General features: G+C 58.4%; 2 protein-coding genes and 1 long non-coding RNA gene across 6 annotated transcripts in view; 2 read left to right on the top strand and 1 right to left on the bottom strand.

Moving 5' to 3' along the window:
- FBH1 (F-box DNA helicase 1) overlaps positions 1-3,087 on the top strand; it is a 24,622-nt gene extending 21,535 nt beyond the window's left edge. Inside the window, exon 21 of the mRNA XM_084504348.1 lies at positions 838-3,087. Within this exon, the coding sequence (XP_084360474.1) occupies positions 838-939 (102 nt within the window). The 3' untranslated portion in view covers positions 940-3,087. The remainder of the gene's footprint in view (positions 1-837) is intronic.
- On the bottom strand, positions 1,793-10,282 carry IL15RA (interleukin 15 receptor subunit alpha). 4 transcript variants are annotated; one of them, XM_084504401.1, is made up of 8 exons: positions 10,094-10,279; positions 5,659-5,847; positions 5,486-5,563; positions 4,878-5,069; positions 4,634-4,663; positions 4,283-4,340; positions 3,796-4,145; positions 3,264-3,405 (listed from the first exon to the last, which is right to left on the bottom strand). In XM_084504401.1, exons 1-7 carry the CDS (start codon positions 10,164-10,166, stop codon positions 4,034-4,036), a joined length of 732 nt encoding a protein of 243 aa, XP_084360527.1. In that variant the 5' UTR covers positions 10,167-10,279; the 3' UTR covers positions 3,264-3,405; positions 3,796-4,033. The 4 variants fall into 4 exon arrangements, with proteins under 4 accessions (XP_084360526.1, XP_084360528.1, XP_084360527.1 ...); XM_084504400.1 differs by lacking the exon at positions 3,796-4,145 and having other exon boundaries at positions 1,793-3,405; positions 10,094-10,282; XM_084504403.1 differs by lacking the exon at positions 4,878-5,069 and having other exon boundaries at positions 10,094-10,272.
- On the top strand, positions 10,230-11,591 carry LOC311427234. The gene is made up of 2 exons (XR_014687259.1): positions 10,230-10,315; positions 11,128-11,591. It is a non-coding gene; the product is annotated as an uncharacterized lncRNA (long non-coding RNA).
- The last annotated feature ends 1,117 nt before the right edge of the window (positions 11,592-12,708 follow it).

A 12,708-nucleotide genomic window follows, 5' to 3' on the forward strand; every position in this document is an offset into this window, starting at 1 on the left:
CAGTCTTTTAATTGGGGACAACTTCCTCAGTGCATGATTCAGGGCGGTGGTGAGGTTCCTGCAGAGTCTCTTAAGTCTTCACCTCTTCTAATTGTGATCTCAGGTGGAGCCAGTTGGGGGTTTTGTCGTGTCACAGCCCATTTCTTCCTCTGCAGAGGCCGTCAAACACCCACCTAGAGATTAGCAGGTCACCCTTTGTCCCTGCCAGTGGCCGTACGTGAACTGGCGAGAGGGTGGCAACCTGAGTTTTGCGCCCAGTTTTGGTTTCAGTTCCACTTTGTGGCTCTGGGGTTGGTCCTCACCCAGCGCCTCTCCGAGCGCCAGGATCTGCATGCACAAGGTGAATCCGGTGGAGCTCCATGGCTGGGACAAGAGACAGCAGATGGCTCCAAGCCATCAGCAGGGGATGTGACCCTAAAAGAGGCAAGCTGACTGAGATGGGCCCAGCTTCTCTATCAGCTCCTGGCTCGCAGGCAGGATTCGCTCCCCAGCATTGCAAGGAGCCATGCACGTGTCCGGGGTGAGATCACAGAACCACAGAATCGTAGAATATTTATGAGAGGAGATCACAGAACCGTGGAATTGTAGAATCACAGAACATTTACGGAGGAGATGCCAGCTGGCAGCCTCCTGCTTCACCAGAGAAAACCTGAATGAGGACATCTGGTTGCAGCTGTTGAGCAAACTGCCCCAGAATGGATTTCTCTTGCAAGGGAGGTGGCAGGAGATACTTTTAGGCACATCCCTGATGTCTTCCCTCATCCCTGGACGAGGCTGGGAGCAGAGGCTGCGCTCCTCCAGCTGTAGCATCCTCTTAACTCTCTCTTTCCCTTGCAGAGCAATGACAGCAGGGATGCAGGTGGGTACCTTTGCTACTCGTGTGCATGGAAGCATTTTGGAACCATGACATCTCTGGTCATCCCAGCACTTCAGCAATAACACATCCCAACGTAACGAAGCCTTCCAGCTCTGAGAGCCCTTGCTTCACCCCGAAGCCATTCTGGGTGCAGGACACGGCCGGTTTTCACATCCAGGCTCCTTATCAGGTGGATATTAGGAGCAGGATTTTGCACCAGCTCCAGGAGGAACCTTCCAGGATCTCTGCAAGGAGGTGCAAGACTTTTTCTCAAGCCCTGCCTTGTCCTCCAGGGGCTGGTCAGCATGGCCTGCATCATTGCACAGAAGATTATTCACAATGTCAACTCTACTGGACAGGACTGCTTTTGTTTTTTTTTAATTTGAGCATTACCATCCATTCCTCTGTCACCAGGAAAATGCTTCCAGTGACAAAGCTGCTGGGATTTTCCTGACTCTTCCATCACATCACGCCTCGGGAAAATCCTTCTCACCCAACAGAAGAGGAACGTGATGCCAAAAAGTACCCAGCGAGAAAGCTTTTATTCCTAGAAAAGGAACCTTTTCCTGCAGCCTGCTTTAATGGGGAAGTTTCACTCTCAGCTCTGGATCAGTGGGGAAGAAGGAAATCAGTCATAACTGCTCCTAGCTGAATTAAAGGAATTTTCCTTACTTGCAGCCAAGAGGTTTCCCCAGCCTTCACGTCTCTTGCCTAAGGGGAGGAGAGGCAGCATCTGAAGAACTGCTTTGGGTTGATTCCAGTCTAACACACAATCAGAGAGAAGCTGGAGAGCGTTTTAGATGCTGAGATAAAATTTGTAGCAACAATAACAGAAGCCTTAACGCTTTTTCTCTTCCCTTCGGTTACGAAGTCACCCCGAGTTGGGTTTCTTTACCAACCATCCCGGCAGCGTGGTGGCCTTGTCAACCAGCGGGTGGCTTGTGCTGTCCGTGTGAAGACAGAATCAGAGAAGCAGAGCTGGAAGGGACCCACAAGGATCATCGAGTCCAACTCCTAGGTTCCCAAAGGACCCCATAAAAACCAAACCCTGTGTCTGAGGGCGGCGTCCAAACGCTTCTTGAACTCCCTCAGGCTCAGGGCCGTGACCACGTCCCTGGGGGGCCTGTCCCAGTGCCTGAGCACCTCTGGGTGCAGAACCTTTCCCCAAACCCCAGCCTGACCCTCCCCTGTCCCAGCTCCATGCCGTTCCCTCGGGTCCTGTCGCTGTCCCCAGAGAGCAGAGCTCAGCGCCTGCCCCTCCTCTCCCCTCGTGAGGGAGCTGCAGGCCGCCATGAGGCCTCCCCTCGGCCTGCTCTGCTCGGGGCCGAACACACCACGGTTCCTCACCCATTCCTCACCCGTCTTCCCCTCCAGACCCTTCCCCATCCTCGTAGCCCTCCTTTGGACACTCTCTAATAGTTTTATGTCCCTCTTTGACTGTGACACCCCAACCTTCACACAGTGCCTGAGGTGAGGCCGCACCAGCACGGAGCAGGGCGGGCGGATGACGATTCCCCGGTGGCTCCCAGAACCCGGTGCCACGAAGAGATCAAAACCAAAACCCACGCAGGCTGAGACCTCCTGGACACCAGCCTGGAGCCACGAGCCGTGCCTGGCTGGGAAAGCGCCCGCATCCTGTTGACTTCCACAGTAAATGGCTGAATGGCAGCTGCTTCGCTGGCTCTTTTCGCTTTCCAAGTGCCAGCTCCAGAAAAGCTTCCCACCCAGCTCAACGTGGGCACAACGATGCCTGGAAGCCAAACGGAACCGCAGACGCCGGCCCGGGGACCTCCTGAGCTCCCTTCCAGCCTGGTTTATTTTCTGCCCACCCCCTGGCACTGGGGAGCGAAGTGCCGTGACAGGAGGCCTTGCTCTCGGCCACGAGTCCCTACAGCAGAGCACACAAATACGAGGAAAAGGGACAAAAACGAGGAAAGGACGGGAGTTAGGAGACACCTCCTGCTTCCCAGCTGCCTGCTGAAGCCCCCCGTGCCTTCCAGCGGAGCCAAACTTTGCCTCCAGAGGACGGCAGTGCCCTTTTGGGGCGGTCATAGGGCCGTGGCAGGGCTGAGCAGCAAGCCCTGGCTGCTGCAGTGGGGGATTTCACCCCAAACCCGCTCCCTCTCCCCATCATCGTGGAGGCCGAGACACCCGACTAAAGCATCGGCCACTCGGCCTGCGTTTTTTTCTATACAATATTTACACGTTTTTATAAAAAGCGACACCACGAAGCTGCCTGTTCTGTAGCAATTGGGGAGGGGGGGAAACGAGTGGCTCACAGCCTCTAACAACCAGAGGGAGAAGGGCAAACCCCTAAAGGGGAATTCTCCCTGGGTCGTGTCGTTGCTTTCGGGTTTTGGCAGTGTCTGTAGTGAACGGCTCCTGCTTGCGCTCCCCTGCGAGCAGCCGGAGCCGGGGGGCACCTGGGGTCGGTGCCGAAAGTGCCCCCGAAGGATCCCGGAGTTGTGTCCGAGGGTCCCTGAGCCGCAGCGGGGTGGTGCTGGTGCTGGTGCCGGAGCTCCTCGCTGCGGTCGATGGCTTGGGGGTGGCTGAAAAGAGAGCAGGGAGGGAGTCAGAGCACGGCAGAGGGATGCTCGCCTCGGTCAGCAGTGGTTTGGGGGCGGTTTGGGGTTAAAGCAGCTCTAGGGGTGGCGTCTGGCTGGCCCTACTAGCCAGGGAAGGGGTGTGATTTGGGGCAGGGCAGCCTGGTTTCATCTCCAGCACACAAACCCCGTACCCCAAAACATTTTCCACTGGTGCCAACAGCCCAGTCTGCAGCGAGGACGGGCTCATCCTGCTCCTGATGTCCTGCCTCGGTCCCTCACACCCCCCTCCTCCAGCCCACCCTCTGCTTTTTGGCCCCCAGCTCAGGCCGCCCACCACCTCCTCCACCCCGGGGTGCTCCCGGGGCTCGCCCTCCGGGATTTTTTCCCCCCCACCTTCGGCCGACGGAGCGGGCTCTTCCATGACAGTCACTTGGTCAGGCTGTTTAAAGCAGCCGCCTGGCCCCCGGGGCGAGGATGCTCCGTGCTCAGGGCAGCTGGGGAGACGGGGGGGGACGCGCTCTGCCCCGCGCCGCTGCCGCTCGGGGAAGCATCCAACTTTCCAACCGAGCCCCGAGCATCCTCCTCGCTGGCCGGGCTGGCAGGTACACCGAGTTGGCCGGGCCGTGGGTGCTCAGCCCATGGGGAAGACGCCGGGTGGCACCGTCTCATCGTCCTCGGCTGCGGTGGCGCGAGCCACCATGGCGATGGCCGTCCCCGCCACCTCGTATTCCTGCCGGCCGCTCCTGAAAACAGGAGAGGGGCATCGTCGGCACCCAAAGCTTTTTTTTTTTTTTTTTTTTTTTTTTTTTTCCCAGCTTTTTGGGAAGTTTGGGGACCGAGGGTGGCTTGTCACCGCACCGCGTGGGCTCAGCACACTTACATTTTCATCCTCCAGCAGCAGCAAGCCACGACGCCGGCGATGACCAGCAATGGGAGCCCTGTGGGAAGAGACGAGGCAAGCGGTGAGCAGCACCCAACAGGGGAACAGCCCCGCTCAAAACAGCTCCGCAAAAAGCCCAAAAACGCATTATTCACGACTTTTCACAGTGTATTTTCAAGGTGCCCACCCTGGCGGGGGAAGAAATGTGGGCGCTGCGTCCTGCCCCCCCTTGGAGGCATCGCCCCCCGGCCGCGGCGCAAACCTCGCCCGGCTTTTAGGGTGAAAATATAAATTAAATGAGCCCACACTTGCCGAAAATGAGCTTTTTTTGCTCAACCCAGCGCTGCTTACCGATGGAAGAGGCCAATATCTGGGCGGAAACTGCAAAAAAAAAAAAAAAAAAAAGAGAAATGGAGATTTTTAGCCTGGGGATTTTAGCTGGGGAAGCCCGGGAAAGGGGAAGATGCTGGGGGGAAACGGCGTTAAAAAGGAGCTCGGAGGGAAGGGGAAAAAAGCGTCAAAACGGTAAAAGGGCCTGCAGTGAGTGAAACGCAGCCCTGCTGGCAGGTTGTCTCCCTTGGGGAGGTGAACCAACCTGCAGCATGGTCCGCGGGGGCAGTGGGCAGCGGGGTTGTCCCCAGGGCCATCCCTTTTCCTGGCGGGGACGTCTCCAGCAGCGGGGACGTCGCCGGCAGCGTGGACGTCTCCGGCGATGCCCCGTCAGCCCCCGGCGGCGCGGGTGTTGCTGCTGGAGAGGGGCTGGAGGTCGGAGCGGCGCCGGTGGTTCCTGCTTGGGGAAAGGGTGTAAAAACCCTTGGAGTTTTGGGGCAGTTTTCAGCGGTGCTCTGTGCGCGGCCTCGCACCGGATCCGGGCAACGGGGTGGCGAGGGTGACCCAGCCCACCCCACAGCTAGGAGGTGGTGGAAGGTCACGCAGGTGGGTTAGAGGAGCATGGGATCAGAGAATCCTAGAGGTGTTAAGGTTGGAAGAGCCCTCCAACATCATCTAGCCCAATATCCCCCTACCATTGAGGTCACCACCAAACCGTGTCCCCAAGCACCACGTCCAACCTCTCCTTGAACACCCCAAGGGACGGGGACTCCACCACCTCCCTGGGCAACCTCTTTCTGAGCAGAAATGGCTCCTCATTTCCAACCTCAACCCCAAAACCCGCCCGCGGGGCCGCGTTCGCCCCTTCCTCACCTCTTTGGCTCGTCCTCATGGTGGGCAGCACGGTCGGGAGCTCGGGGCTGGGGGTTTGCAGGGGTAGAGCCGGGTCCCCTTGGGGGAAAACACAACGCGGAGACGCCGTCAGCGCCGCCGCCACCCCGCGTCCTCCTCCACCCCGTCCCCAAGTCCACCCGGCGAGATCTTACGGATGCACTGAAGACTGGCGGGCGTCCAGACGGGTTTGGAGTCGTGGAGGACGCACTGGATGAGGCCGGAGGTGCCGGCTTTGCGCTTGTAGCCCGGCTTGCAGGTGTAGCGCAGGCAGGCGTGGAGCTGCGTGCTGTTGCCCGCATCGATGCGCGCGTTGTCCACGTCCTTGGGGCGGCTGCATCGCACTGTCACGGGGGGGAAAATACAAAAATGAAGGTGATAACAAGGGCGTGAGGGGCTCACCGTGCCCAAAAAGGGGGTCTCGACCTGCTGGGGAAGGGGTGCGGGGTGTTGGTGCTGCTCCAGGGCTGGGAGAGGGCACAAACGGAGGTTGTGCCCTGGTTACAGCTGGGTTTTTGGCATGTTTGTGGTCCCTTCAAGCAGCAAAAAAAAGGTTTTTAGCAGAAAAAAAGCCTTCTGGCTGAATTTCTCCCCCTGCGGCGAGCTTCTCGGTCAGCTGTGTCCCACCACCATCCGCCACGCTCCGGCTCCGCTCTGTTCTCCTCCCGTTGTGCAGGACGTGGGGGATTTCCAGGCACTGCAGAGTCCTCCCGCTGCTTCCCGGGGTTGTCACCCCGCTGCTGGCTGCAACCCCCGGCCCTGGAGGTGGCCAAAATCTGACCGCCACGTGGCCAGGCACGGTGGGGATCCGAGCTATCGCTTTCCTTCTCCTCGTGCTTCCCCTTCAGCTCCGATTTGAGGTCGGTTTTTGCCAGAGGGCGTCAAGATTTCGCTTCCTTTCCCCTTTTCCGCGATGGAGAAAGTTTTTTCATGGGGTGATGCGTGGCAGAGAGGGACGCCAGGCTGGAGCAACTTTTGGTGATGTCCCCAAGGCCACCAGGAGCTGAGGGTGCAGGGGAGGTCCTAACCCTTCCCTGGGGCTCTGGGAAGCACCCAGCAGCTGCAGCGGGGTGGCGGGGATGGGAGCGGGGTGTGGGTAGGGGCACAAGGACAACGGGGTTGGGTTTGCAGTGGTGGGGATGGGAGAATAACAGGGACAGGAGGACGATGGGGATGGGGATGGAATAATGGTGGCAATGGGAATGGGAACGTGGTGGCAGTGGGGGACAGATGGGAGCACGACGGGGACAGGAGAATGATGGCAACGGGGACAGGAGCGCGATGGGTTTGGGAGCATGACAGCAATGGGGACAGGGATGGGGACAGGAGCACGATGGGGATGGGGACAGGAGGACGACAGCAATGGGAATGTGGTGGGGACAGGAGAATGATGGGGATGGGAGCGTGATGGATAAAGGAATGGGAACACAACGGGAATTCCCATCACAAAACCAGCAAAAAAAACGCTTCGTGAGCAAACTCCATCCCGGCCTCCCTCTCGCAGGAGCCTTCCTTCCTCTCCGGGGTCCATTTTTTGGGGCATTTCCACCCGTTCTCAGGGCAAGGGAACGGGGTGAGTGCCACCACCGCCGCCGTGCTGGCAGCAGCTCCGCGGCACGTGTTGGCAAAGGAAGCGGGCAGGCAGCCAGGACGGGCTCACCACCCTGGGAGAAGCCAAAGAGCAGCTTCGGGCGCTGCCACGCGGGTGTCCCTCATCCTTCAAACTGCCAGGGATGAGCCGAATCGCTCGGAAATAAAAGCTACTTCACGCCGAAACGCCCCCGTTTGTATCCGCAGCATCTCCTGGCAGAGCCCCAGCCACGCCTGGGGTGGTCCGAGCCACCCGGGCTGCTTTTTTTCTCCCTTTTCTCTTCGTTTTGGTGCTTGGGCAGCTTCGTGCTGTGTCTCCAGGTGCTGGGACGCCCCGAAATGCTGCAGAAACCATCGCTGAGGTCCGGGACGTGAGCGATGCCGGGCACGTGCTGAGCGCGTCGGTTCTCAGCCTCCGCTCCAGACAGCGGTGACATTTCCAGGAGGAAAACGAGGCAGCGCCGCGGGACGCTCGCCTGGCAATAAACCTGCAGCGGTGCCATAAAATCAGTGGAAAGACCTTCCGCTGCCAAAAAGAAAAATCAAAACAATGCGAAAGCGAAGCGAGCGCAGGGGGGAAATCCAGCCAGAAAAAAGGGGAGAAAAGCCGCGGGGGCTCAGATTTCCAGCTGGACAAAACCCCCTGGATTTTGGTCAGTGCTGGGGACTGGCGTGCAGCCAGTGCTTCCCAGAGTTTGCTTTCCCCTTACAAAAAAACAAGCCATCTGCCTTCTGTTTTCCTGGATTACTCGAGGAGAAGCTCACAAAAGTGCCGGCACGGCCAAAAGCAGCTCTCTGTTGATCCCCGCTCCTTCCCAGCGTCTCAAGTTGAGTTTTTGCCATTAATCCCATTAATCTGCCGGCCCAAATGCTCAAAAACTCATGGCACGGGAGTGAACTGCTGTGCTGGGCGCACACCTCGGGTCCAGGCGGGTTTTGGAGCCCGGATTTCCCATTTCCACGTCGCCGAGCCGTCCCCCTCCAGCTGCACAACCGCAATCAGCCATCAGAGAATCCCCACTGGGAAAGCTTTCCCATGGTGGTGGCTGAATCTCCTCCAAAAATCATCAGCCAAGCAAGAGCGGGTGCCGTTTTCTGCGAACGTTTTAAAGAGCGTGAGCCAAAAAAAATAAATAAAGAGAGGAAAGAGAAATTTCACAACTCTCTGCCCGAGACCAGAGAGAGAATCCACGGAAGACACCAAAATCCTAGAAATAAGTGAAACTTTTGGCTGTTTTGCAACTAACGGGCCCCAAAGCACGTGAAATCGAACAGCCGTGCCCGTGGGTGCGAGGGAGAGGTGTTAGCACGGGAACACCCAACGAGGAGCCACCGGTGGGTTTGTCTCCTATTGATGAGGAAGAATCGCTCCGTGGTAAAATTAGGCACGAGGGTAATGGATTGTGTTAAGAAAATAAGCAGACATTTAATTTTCACTGGGATTCAGGTAAAACCGAACACCTCTGGTGTTGTCCCCACCAGTCACAATCCTCAGCTCTCCAAATCTGCGCGCAAAAAAAGGCGAGTTCAGCTTCAGCCCCGCGCGGCCAGGAGAGCCGCAGGGAGCCCGGTGCTGGAGCTTCCCCCGGTGCCGGGCTCGGATTTACCCTCCCCGCGTCCCGAAGGCAAGAAAAAAAGATTTCTCCTGACAAATATCCCCGCGTTTCTGTGCTTTGCCCTGCGAAATGCAGCCCCGGGGGCGCGACACCTGGTGTGAGCTCGGCGGGACGCGGTGGCTGCGGCACCTCCCGAATTATCCAGCACTGAGCGAAAAGCAGCTGAATTTGCCCCAAACCCGGTCCCGACGTCCTCTCCAAGCAGCTCCGCATCCGAGCATCATCCACGGGGCCAAGGGCAGGAGGTGCTGCCTTCGGGGAAAACTCTCTCCGGCGTTTCGCCCGCCGCCGGCGTCGTTTTACAGCGCGGCGTTGCACACGCGGGCAATTCAGAGCTGGGAATAAACTCATTTTCCAGGGCGTTGCTGTTTTGGCAGCCAGGAGCCAGATAAAAGGAGCACAAAATCCATCCCCGAAGCTTTTCAGGGCGTCCCGCGCTTCCACTTTCAGGCAAACCTTTCCAAATCCCCCCCCGTTTTCAAATAATTGAGCAGGGCTAACACGTGCCGGGGAAGGTTTTGGTGCCGGTGCGAGCGTTTCCCCCGGGATTTGAGCATCTCTGGCTCCTCTCACACCCCGGCACCGTTTTTCTTTAAGCCACTCGGGAGAGGCGATGCCAAATTTCCACAAGATCCCGGTCCGGCGGCGATGCCCACAAATTGCCCCGAGCCCCATTTCGTGCCCCAGCTCCGTGCCCCCAACGGGAACCCCCCTATGGGATCCGGCTCCCGTGGGGAGCAGCACCCAGGGTCCTAAAATCGTCCCCAAACCTCTGGGGATGCCGTGGGGGATTTGGGGTGGGCGCCAAGTGGGGCTGGAGGGTACCCGGTGGGGTGTAAGGGGAGATGGGGGAGCAGCGTGGGTGCAGTGTGGGCACCCGTGGGTGCAGTGTGGGGACCCGTGGGTGCTGTATGGGGACCCATGGGTGCAGAGTGAGTGCTTGGGTGCAGCGTGGGCACCCATGGGTGCAGCGTGGGGACCCGCAGGAGCAGCGTGGGGACCCGTGGGTGCAGGGTGAGCACTCAGGGTGCAGGGCGAGCACCCATGGGTGCAGCGTGGGCACCCCGGGAAGGAACCAGGAGACCCCAGGGCGACTCGGGGCGCAGCGTGAGCACCCATGGGTGCAAGGCGAGCACTCAGGGCGCAGCGTGAGCACCCATGGGTGCAGCGTGGGCACCCGGGGAGGGAACCAGGGAGCTTTAGGACGAAGCGCAGCCACGCCGGGAGCCCCCGGGCGCGCACCCAGCGCGCGTCTCCCTCCCCACCAGGGCAACCCGGGCACCCATGGGTGCCCCCTAGGGACCACGGGGAGGGCTCGGGCAAGGCGAGGAGCTGCCCGAGCCCCTCGCCGGTAGGACGGGAGCCCCGGGGGAGCCTCGCTTACCGGTTTCGCCGGCGATCCAGGGCAGCAGGAGGGCGACGGCCCCGCAGAGGAGCGAGAGCAGCGGGCGAGCCATGGACGGCGGCACCGGGCAGGGGGCTCAGGGCTCCCCCGGGGGCTCCGAGGCGCTGCCCCGCCGCCCGCCGCCGCCGGCCATGGCCCTTCCCTTCCCTTCTCTTCCTCTCTTCCCGGCCCGGCCCCTTTCGCTTTCGCTTTCGGCCTGGGGTGAGCCCGGCGGGGACGCGCCCGCCCCGAGGGAACGGGGCCGGGAAGGGGGGAGGCACCCGAGGGCGGAGGTGGGGGGGGTGGTACCCAAAAAGGGGGAGTTGGGGTACCCCAGGGGGTGCTGTACCCAAAAAGGGGGAGATGGGGTACCCAAAAAGGGGGAGATGGGGTACCCCAGGGGGTTCTGTACCCAAAAAGGGGGAGATGGGGTACCCAAAAAGGGGAGATGGGGTACCCCAGGGGGTGCTGTACCCAAAAAGGGGGAGATGGGGTACCCCAGGGGGTGCTCTAGGGGGAGGGAGGATGCGTTATCCCAGGGGGATGCGATACCCGAAGGGGGGATGTGTTATCTGTGGGGTTGCAATATTGGGGGGAGATGATTTACCCCAGGGCATGCAATACCCAAAAGGGGAGACCCCTCTTTACCCCAGGGGGTTGCAAGACCCAAAGAGGGGGATGCGACACCCAAAAAGGGGGATGCAACACCCAAAAGGGGATGAAACACCCAAAGGGGGGATGCAACACCCAGAGGGGTTATACAATACCCAAAAACAGGATGGGGACAGGAGGATGGGGTGCCCAAGGTGGGAAGCAGTACCCAGGTAATGCAGTATCTGGAGGGGATGCAGCTTCAGGTAGGGGATGGGGAAGGATTCAGCTCGGGTGCATGGATGCATCAGGGGAAATGTGGTGCCCTGGGGGAATGCAATTCCCCCCCAAATCCCAGGGAACGCAGTTGGGTGCGGTGCCAGAACTCTCTTAAACCGAATTCTCAGCCAAAACTCTCTTTGGGTGGGTGGGGGGGACCCCAGGGATGTCGGTGTCAGAGCCTGAAATGCTGGAGCTGGAGTTTGCTGGTCCGAAACTGGAAACCAAGCGATGAGCCAAGGCCCTGGAGGATGCGCGGAGCTCCTGCATTGGGATTTCAACCCACAGCGTGTTTGGGGCCGTGCTGCTCCCAGCAAACCCTCCCCAGGATCCTTGTTGGGGGCCTCTTGGCTTCGTGTGTCTCCGTTTCCCCTTCCACGAACCAAGCACAAGTAGGGTTGAAGAGGGGAAACGACAAGAACGACACAACTACCAACACAACAACGAGAAGAGCAATTTGAAGGAGAATTTTTCCTGGTTGATTAGAAATCCTTCATGAGGAGTAGGAAAACTCTCCCTCTGCCCCCCAAGGAGAAGGCATCAGCCCCCATTAACCTCCCTCGGAGCAGAAGGGAGTCGTGGTTGGTGGCCCAGGTGCTCATCAAGTCAATAAACCTTTCCGAGCGTATTTTAGCAAGCACACTTAATCTGTGTACTCTGGCCAGTCAAGATTTCGCCTGATGAGCGTTATGAGGCAATCAGCAGGTTAGAGTTCACCGTGAGCTAAGGCAATAAATAGCTGAGGGCAATAACACCAGGATTTGGTAAGGAAAATCCTCAGCCTGCAAAGACTCCTGCAAGCGTTCATTCGAAAGCCACGCAGAGGGCACGAGAGCATCACACCAGATTTTGGGGGAAGGCGTTTGTAATCCTTATAAAAACAAGCCCTGCGGCTCGTAAACGAGGTCTTTGTGCTCTGTCCTTGGCCCATGGCACTAAAAGATCCCTCTCACCTTGCCCCTGCCCTGTGCAGCAAGACAAAGAAGTGATCCTGAAGCATCCCTTGCCATGGGACAGGGAGATGACCAAGGGCTGAGCTCACCTTTTCTATTTTCAAGGGGCTTTGCCATCCCATGGCCAAGCTAACGATGTAAAAATTGTCTTTTCAATTGCTTCTAGCATCTGAGAAATGAGTTTGGGGCTGAGCTGTCACCCACTGTCTCACCGTGCATCACTTTGGGGAAGGTTGGGTAGAAATAGCCGATGAGTTCTGCAAGTTTTGGGAGCCCCAGACAAAAAAAAAGACCCTACAAAGCTCCGAAAGACACCGGGGACACGCAGAGAACCGTGCAACGTGGCCCAAACGGCGGTGTCACAGCGCAGACACGCAAGCACAGACTAGTTTTGGTGGTGCCTGCCCCTTCTGTGCCTCGTTTCCAAGTTCCTATGCAAATTTAAGAGAGCTTTGAATGGGCAATATTTCATTAATTTGCCTTGTCAGGTCACCTTTCGCTGCTGGAGTTTTGTTTCTTCCTCCTTGGCTACGTCAGGGTTTTATTATTGACTATTTTACTGAAGATTTGGGGGTAAGAAAAGCTGGATTCGGACCAGAAGTAGAGATCAGTCCGGGGGCTTCAAAGAGAGAAAACTTGCTTGTTCCAAGAGGCGGCAGCGATGACCCCTCTCCTGCTGGGGTTAAAATGTTCTTTTGTGTTCATTTTCCAGCTAAAAGCAACGGAAACGGTTACTTAAACAGCAAGATAGCGCAGGGCCCAACAATAAATCTGCTTTGGCTTTTTTTTTGG

This window comes from Aythya ferina, assembly GCF_964211825.1.
Source record: "Aythya ferina genome assembly, chromosome: 1".
Lineage (NCBI taxonomy): Eukaryota > Metazoa > Chordata > Aves > Anseriformes > Anatidae > Aythya > Aythya ferina.